General features: G+C 36.5%; 1 protein-coding gene across 1 annotated transcript; it reads left to right on the plus strand.

The window, feature by feature from the left end:
• The first annotated feature begins 3,311 nt into the window (after positions 1 to 3,311).
• Positions 3,312 to 4,262, plus strand: LOC104983189 (olfactory receptor-like protein OLF4). The gene has a single exon (XM_010832647.1). It carries the CDS (start codon positions 3,312 to 3,314, stop codon positions 4,260 to 4,262), a length of 951 nt encoding a protein of 316 aa, XP_010830949.1.
• Positions 4,263 to 9,240: the final 4,978 nt, after the last annotated feature.

Below are 9,240 nucleotides of genomic sequence, written 5' to 3' on the forward strand. Positions count from 1 at the left end.
TTTTCCAGTAAAATTACAGAATTCCCCTTATGTCTGTGATGTCTGTTTAGAAGTTTCAACCTCAATCTACAGTAAGTGTTTTCACCAGGCTGAGGGTTGTGAATGAGACTTCCTGGTGATTTTTAAACTATTAGTCACTTTGAGTAAAGATTCATATATTTGATCAGCATGTCAATTTTTATTATCACACATCTATATATTTTATGCCTATTACTCAACAGTTAGCTGCATTTTCAATGATGCTGACAAATTATTGGTTCTGCAATTGACTTTTGGTTGGGTGTTTTTGACGATAAAAAATGTTAAGTTTTATAGGAGTCAAATCTGTCTTTCTCCTTACTTCTGATTTTCTCACCTTAATTATGATAGTCTTCCCACCATGTTCATCTAAAGTAGACTGTTTACTTTTGGGGTATTTGGTCCCTTTTTAAAAGATGTGCTGTATAAGGAACCACTTCATTTTCTTCCAGGTTGACAGCCATTTATGCCAAGTTTTATTCAACAATCTGGACTTTTCCAACCAAATTGAAATATAATGCTCCTATAGGATAGTGTTCATATCTAAGGGGACCTAATTCCTAATCATTCAACAAATAATAGCAAAACATCTGCTATGTGCTAAAATTTCTGTGTAAATCATATGTTATATTCTCCTGAGTCAAAGTCTTTTCTTAATTAATTGTTACTTAATGTTGTAATTGTCCAATGACTGTTATTATGTATCATGTTTCAGTTTTGATGTTCCACTCAGTTTTATTTAATACAATTATGCAATATCACCCTTTATTTTTAGTTTTTGCTATTCTTTGTATTTCATAATTTCTAACTTTAAGTGCATTTTAAAATAAATGTACATATATTCACATATCTTTGGAAAAACTGAGTGAGCAATGCAGTTGAAGTCTCTACTGATATTGCATTATAGTGACAGAGTTGCAGTACAGTAGACAAAAATGGCTTCCCTTGTGGCTCAGACAGTAAAGAATTTGCCTGCAATGCAGGAGACCTGGCTTTGATTCCTGGGTTAGGAAGATCCCTTGGAGGAGGGCATGGCAACCCACTCCAGTATTCTTGTCTGGAGAGTCCCAGTGGACAGAGGAGCCTGGTGGGCTACAGTCCACGGGGTTGCAAAGAGTCAGATACAACTCAGTGACTAAGCACAGCACAGCACAGACTACAACATAGTGTCCTCAGGTTTAAATTATGCACATACATTTATCCAGAATAACAGAATGAATTTTTTTTTCATTTATAAGTCTTTATAGGTATGGTATGAAAAGACCTTTGCATGTTGGACAAAGACCAGAACAAGAATTAAATTGTACCCACTGGGTTTATTTAAAAAAAATTAAGCACAAGAATAATAAATAAAATATCTCCCATAAGAAAATAGACAGGCCTTTCTTCATTCAGTATCATATCACAGAAATATAATTTGTAAAATAATACAAAAAACATTCAGGACAAACAAATCTACTGATTAATATAACACAGAGAAATTTTGTTGTATTCCATGTTTCCATTTTGATTTCTTAGTTTACTCCCTTTGCTTATTTTTCTCTTGGGGTATTAAATCTATATGATTTTTCACATTACATATATATCACTCTTTCTGTCATTGGCAAAAAAAACCATATTTTTCTTTATTATTTTACCTGAGCATTAAGGATATGTAGCTGAATTTGCAATGTTCCCAAACAGAGGAAATTTTTCTTAGTCACATTTTCTCAGGGGCACTGGAACTCATTAGATCTTTTTCCTTCATTATATCTATCTGTCTCTAATATTTTTTATATTTCTTTAAATACTGGGTGGGTTGTTTTCATTGTTCAGTTGACAAGTTGTCTCCAATTCTTTGTGACTCCATGGACTACAGCATGCCAGGCTTCTTTGTCCCTCACCATCTCCTGGAGTTTGCCCAAATTCATGTCCACTGAATCAGTGATGCCATCCAACCATTTCATCTTCTGTTGCCCCCTTTTCCTTATGTTCTCAATCTTTCTGAGTATCAGGGTCTTTTCCAATGAGTTGGCTGTTTGCATCAAGTGGCCAAAACAGAAACGAACCTCAAGTTTACTGCTTACTTGGAAATTTATGAAGTGGAATTTCTAGGTACCTTTTAAAAATTCTTTGGAAGAAACAATCCGATCTGACCAGCTTGAGTTATCACCACAGATAGGCTAAGAAGGGTGGTTCTGGATGAGAAAATCACGACAGTAACATAGTCCAGGAAGCCACGGTGTGTCTGTGCCTTGCGGAGTGAGAGCAGTTCTTAAAGCAGAAGCACCTGGTCATATATTAAAGTGACATAATAAGGTGAGAGAGGCCAGAACTCAGTGAATAGGTGGTACGAAGAAGAGGATTTCCTTCAATTCACAGGGTGTCTTTGCAACTAAATTTCTGAAGTGCTGGGAACAACATGGAAGAGGGATTCTCTGTGGAGTGAAGGTTCAGCTATAGCAGGGAGACCATGCTTTTCCTTAGCATCCCTGACACCATCTCTGATCACTCCACTTCTTGCTTATCCCTTTGCCCTACTGGCTTCCTTGTTTGCATTTGAACATGTGGAATCAACATCTTCCTCCAATCCTTTACAGTGGCAGCTCCCTCTTCCAGGAACACACTTCTCCTGGTATCACACTAAATGCTTTGCTCTCTTTCTTGATGTCTCTTCAAACAACCCTTTGTTTGCAGAACTTGCCTGAACACTCAGTGCAAAATAACTCCTTCTACTACTCTCTCCTTTGTATCTGGTTTTATTTTCTTCATAACATCTGTCACATTATGACATATTTTATAAAATATTTATTTTAATATCATCTATCTCCATTCCTGGAATGTGGAGATTTGGTTTTCTGCATCCCTCTTTGTGCTTGGGACATGTTGGCTCTCAATACATGTTTCTCAAAGGCATGAAAGAGTTTCTCATTAAAACTGTAAAGTGAAAGTGTTGGTAGCTCAGTCATGCCTGATTCTTTGTGACCCCATGAACTGTAGCCTGCCAGGATCCTCTGTCCATGGAATTCTCCAGGCAAGACCACTGGAGTCGGTAGGCATGCCCTTTGCCAGGGGATCTTCCTGACCCAGGGATCGAAACACTTGTAAATTTACTGAGAATGGGACAATAAAAATTCTAGTCAGAGATGAAATGAGGTATACCGTCAAGAAAAATTCATATATATGCAACATATTAACATCAATTTCTTACCTGCAAAATAGAAATTATAGTATTTCAGCTATTTCAGGTATGCCCATTTAAGTGAAAATTAATCATGTTGCTTTCTTTTTTTCCCAATAGTCACATTTGCCATATGGAACTGGAGAACAAAACACAAATTCCAAAATTTCTTCTTTTGGAATTTTCAGAGGAACCAGAACAGCAGCCCCTCATATTTGTGATTTTTCTCTCCATGTACCTGATCACTCTGTTTGGAAACCTGCTCATCATCCTGCTTGTTAGCTCAGACTCCCGCCTCCACACCCCCATGTACTTCTTCCTCTCCAACCTGTCCTTTGTAGACATATGCTTCACATCCACCACCATCCCAAATATGTTGTGGAACATCCGGACACAGAGCAAAGTTATCACCTATGAAGCTTGTGTCACCCAGATGTATTTTTACATATTCTTTGCAGGATTAGATGACATTCTCCTGGCTGTGATGGCCTATGATCGGTACATGGCCATTTGCCAACCCCTGCAGTACATGGTCATCATGAGCCCCCGGCTCTGTGGACTGCTGATTCTTCTGTCCTGGATAATGAGTATCATGTATTCCTTGTTACACAGTTCTATGGTTTTGCGATTGTCCTTCTGTTCAAACTTGGAAATCCACCACTTTTTCTGTGAACTCAACCAGGTGATACAACTTTCTTGTTCTGACACTTTTCTCAATAAGATAGTGATCTATTTTTCAACTTCTCTCTTTGGTGGTTGCCCTTTTGCTGGCATAATCTACTCTTACTCTAAAATAGTTTCCTCCATAACTGGAATCTCATCAGTTCAGGGGAAGTATAAAGCATTTTCCACCTGTGCATCTCACCTCTCAGTTGTCTCCTTATTTTATTGTACAGTCTTAGGAGTGTACTTTAGCCCTGCTGTTGCACACAGCTCACACACAAGTGCAACAGCCTCAGTGATGTACACTGTGGTCATGCCCATGCTGAATCCCTTCATCTACAGTCTGAGGAACAAAGACATAAAGAGGTCTCTGAAGAGATTCTATTTGGAGATGCCAGGTATACAATTGCCAGTTACATGAACAAAATGAATGTTTTCTTGGTCACATGACTCAAAGACTTGGAAGCAGATATTGCAATGCTTTAATCTTTGTAGAATAAAACTTACTTCTTCTATTTATTTCCTCAGATTTCCCTTTTATTTTGATTCAGTTTCTCTATGCACATTTTAGTAATTGTCTTTAAGTTTTCTCATCAGCTTGATATTCAGACAGTATATACTGTTTCCTACTTCAAAATTTTCCTAGCTTTAGATTAGAAATGTTTGGAAATCACATTCTTCTGGTGGCTCATCACAGATGAATTAAGAATAATTGCTTCTAAAAGTGGTGATACCCTAGAGGGGTGGGATGAAGATATGGGAGGGATACATACAGTTATGTCTGAGTCCTGTGGTTGTAAGGCAGAAACCAACACAACACTGTAAAGCAATTATCCTCCTATTAAAAAAATAATTAATTAATTTTAAAAACTCATATGACACCCCAAGTAATTTTCATTTGTCTTCCTGAAAGAATCATGAACACTCTGCTGAATAACCAACAAATCACAGAAGAAATCAAAAAAGAAATCAAAATATGCATAGAAATGAATGAAAATGAAAACACAACAAACCCAAACCTGTGGAACACTGTAAAAGCAGTGCTAAGGGGAAGGTTCATAGCAACACAGGCATACCTCAAGAAGTAAGAAAAAAGTCAAATAAATAACCTAACTCTACACCAAAAGCAACTAGAAAAGGGAGAAATGAAGAACCCCAGGGTTACTAGAAGGAAAGAAATAATAAAATTAGGGCAGAAATAAATGCAAAAGAAACAAAAGAGACCATAGCAAAAATCAATAAAGCCAAAAGTTGTACATTTCTAAGAATTTGTCCATTTCTTCCAAGTTGTCCATTTTACTGGCATATAATTGCCAATTGTAGTCTCTTATGATCCTTTGTATTTCTTTGTTGTCTGCTGTGATCTCTCCATTTTCATTTCTAATTTTATTGATTTGATTTTTCTCCCTTTGTTTCTTGATGAGTCTGGCTAATGGTTTGTCAATTTTATTTATCCTCTCAAAGAACCAGCTTTTGGCTTTGTTGATTTTTGATATGGTCTCTATTGTTTCTTTTGCAATTATTTCTGCCCTAATTTTTAAGATATTTTTCCTTCTACTAACCCTGGGGTTTTTCATTTCTTCCTTTTCCAGTTGCTGTAGGTGTAGAGTTAGGTTATTTATTTGACTTTTTTTGTTTGTTTGTTTCTTGAGGTATGCCTGTATTGCTATGAACCTTCCTCTTATCACTGCTTTTACAGTGTCCCAAAGGTTTTGGGTTGTTGTGCTTTCATTTTCATTTGTTTCTATGCATATATTAATTTCTTTCAGGAGGAAATAGAAAATCTTAATAGACCCATCACAAGCACAGAAATTGAAGCTGTAATCAGAAATCTTCCATCAAACAAAAGCCCAGGTCCAGACTGCTTCACAGCTGAATTCTACCAAAAATTTAGAGAAGAGCTAACACCTATCCTGCTCAAACTCTTCCAAAAAATTGCAGAGGAAGGTAAACTTCCAAACTCATTCTATGAGTCCACCATCACGCTAATACCAAAACCTGACAAAGATGCCACAAAAAAAGAAAACTATAGGCCAATACCACTGATGAATATAGATACAAAAATCCTTAACAAAATTCTAGCAATCAGAATCCAACAACACATTAAAAAGATCATACACCATGACCAAGTGGGCTTTATCCCAGGGATTCAAGGATTCTTCAATATACACAAATCAATCAATGTAATACATCACATTAACAAATTGAAAAATAAAAACCATATGATTATCTCAATAGATGCAGAGAAAGCCTTTGACAAAATTCAACATCCATTTATGATTAAAAACCCTCCATAAAGCAGGAATAGAAGGAACATACCTCAACATAATAAAAGCTATATATGACAAACCCACAGCAAACATTATCCTCAATGGTGAAAAATTTAAAGCATCTCCCCTAAAGTCAGGAACAAGTTAAGGGTACCCACTCTCACCACTACTATTCAACATAGTTTAGGAAGTTTTGGCCATAGCAATCAGAGCAGAAAAAGAAATAAAAGGAATCCAAATTGGAAAAGAAGAAGTAAAACTGTCACTTTTTGCAGATGACATGATCCTCTACATAAAAAACCCTAAAGATTCCACGAGAAAATTGCTAGAGCTAATCAATGAATATAGTAAAGTTTCAGAATATAAAATCAACACACAGAAATCCTTGCATTCTTATACACTAATAATGAGAAAATAGCAAGAGAAATTAAGGAAACAATTTCATTCACCATTTCAATGAAAAGAATAAAATACTTAGGAATATATCTACCTAAAGAAACAAAAGACGTATATATAGAACACTGGTTCTATATATAGAACCAGTGTTCTATGCATACTATAGACTATATATATAGACTATATAAACACTATAAAACACTGGTGAATGTAATCAAAGAGGACACAAATAGATGGAGAAATATACCATGTTCATGGATCAGAAGAATCAATACAGTGAAAATGAGTATACTGCCTAAAGCAATCTATAGATTCAATGCAACCCCTATCAAGCCACCAACAGCATTTTTCACAGAGCTAAAACAAATAATTTCACAATTTGTATGCAAATTCAAAAAGCCTCGAATATCCAAAGCAATCATGAGAAAGAAGAATGGAACTGCAGGAATCAACCTGCCTTATTTCAGGCTCTACTACAAAGCCACATTCATCAAGACAGTATGGTACTGACACAGAGACAGAAATATAAATCAATGGAACAAAATAGAAAGCCCAGAGATAAATCCACACACCTATGGACACCTTATCTTGGAAAAAGGAAGCAAGAATATACAATGGACAAAAGACAATATACAATGGAGAAAAGACAATCTCTTTAACAAGTGGTGCTGGGAAAACTGGTCCACTACTTGTAAAAGAATGAAACTAGAACACTTTCTAACACCATACACTAAAATGAACTCAAAATGGATTAAAGATTTAAACATAAGATCAGAAAATATTAAATTCCTAGAGGAAAACATAGACAAAACACTCTCTGACATAAACCACAGCAGGACCCTCTATGACACACCTCACAGAATATTGGAAATAAAAGCAAAAATAAACAAATGGGACCTAATTAAACTTAAAAGCTTCTGCACAACAAAGGAAACTATAAGCAAGGTGAAAAGACAGCCTTCAGAATAGGAAAAAATAATAGCAAATGAAGCAACTGACAAAGACCTAATCTCAAAAATATACAAGCAACTCCTACAGCTCAACTCCAGAAAAATAAATGGTCCAATCAAAAAATGGGCCAAAGAACTAAATAGACATTTCTTCAAAGAAGACATACAGATGGCAAACAAACATGGAAAGATGCTCAACATCACTCATTATCAGAGAAATGCAAATCAAAACCACTATGAGGTACCATTTCATGCCAGTCAGAATGGCTGCGATCCAAAAGTCTACAAGCAATAAATGCTGGACAGGGTGTGGAGAAAAGGGAACCCTCTTACACTGTTGGTGGGAGTACAAACTAGTACAGCCACTATGAAGATTCCTTAAAAAACTGGAAATAGAACTGCCTTATGATCCAGCAATCCCACTGCTGGGCATACACACTGAGGAAACCAGAATTGAAAGAGACACGTGTACCCCAGTGTTCATCGCAGCACTGTTTATAATAGCAAGGACATGGAAGCAACCTAAATGTCCATCACCAGACGAATGGATAAGAAAGCAGTGGTACATATACACAGTGGAGTATTACTCAGCCATTAAAAAGAATACATCTGAATCAGTTCTAATGAGGTGGATGAAACTGGAGCCTATTATACAGAGTGAAGTAACCCAGAAGGAAAAACATAAATACAGTATACTAATGCATATATATATATAGAATTTAGAAAGATGGTAATGATAACCCTGTATATGAGACAGAAAAAGAAACACAGATGTATAGAAGAGTCTTTTGGACACGGTGGGAGAGGGAGAGGGTGGGATGATTTTGGAGAATGGCACTGAAACATGTATATTATCATATTTGAAATGAATCACCAGTCCAGGTTCGATGAATGATACAGGGTGCTTGGGGCTGGTGCACTGGGATGACCAAGAAGGATAGTATGGGGAGGGAGGTGGGAGAGGGGGTCAGGATGGGTAACACATGTATGCCCTTGGCAGATTCATGTCAATGTATGGCAAAACCAATACAATATTGTAAAGTAAAAAAAAAAAACAAATATATATATATATATAGTTGACAACCAAGACAAATCATATTATTTTAAATAAAGTTGGTTGAATTATTGGGTATAAAGAGATGACTATAAAATTATATGAGAACTTTTTCCAGGGCAAGACATACCAAGCAAATTCTCCAGCAACAAAGGAACACAGCCCTGAGCTTCAAGATACAGGCTGCCCAAAGTCACCCCAAAACTATAGACATCTCATAACTCATTACTGGACATTTCATTGCACTCCAGAGAGAAGAAATACAGCGCCACCCACGAGAACACCGACACAAGCTTCCCTAACCAGGAAACCTCGACAAGCCACCTGTACAAACCAACACACAGTGAGGAAACGCCACAATAAAGAGAACTCCACAAACTGCCAGAATACAGAAAGGACACCCCACACTCAGCAATTTAAACAAGATGAAGAGACAGAGGAATACTCAGCAGATAAAGGAACAGAATAAATGCCCACCAAACCAAACAAAAGAGGAAGAGATAGGGAATCTACCTGATAAAGAATTCCGAACAATGATAGTGAAATTGATCCAAAATCTTGAAACTAAAATGGAATCACAGATAAATAGCGTGGAGACAAGGATTGAGAAGATGCAAGAAAGGTTTAACAAGGACCTAGAAGAAATAAAAAAGAGTCAATATATAATGAATAATGCAATAAATGAAATTAAAAACACTCTGGAGGCAACAAATAGTAGAATAACAGAGG

The sequence above is a fragment of the Bison bison genome, unplaced genomic scaffold (assembly GCF_000754665.1).
Source record: "Bison bison bison isolate TAMUID 2011002044 unplaced genomic scaffold, Bison_UMD1.0 scf7180017861921, whole genome shotgun sequence".
NCBI classification, from domain to species: Eukaryota; Metazoa; Chordata; class Mammalia; order Artiodactyla; family Bovidae; genus Bison; species Bison bison.

Bases quoted from the DNA above. Each gene is read 5' to 3' on its own strand.
- LOC104983189 (XM_010832647.1), top strand. From the start codon at position 3,312: ATGGAACTGGAGAACAAAACACAAATTCCAAAATTTCTTCTTTTGGAA.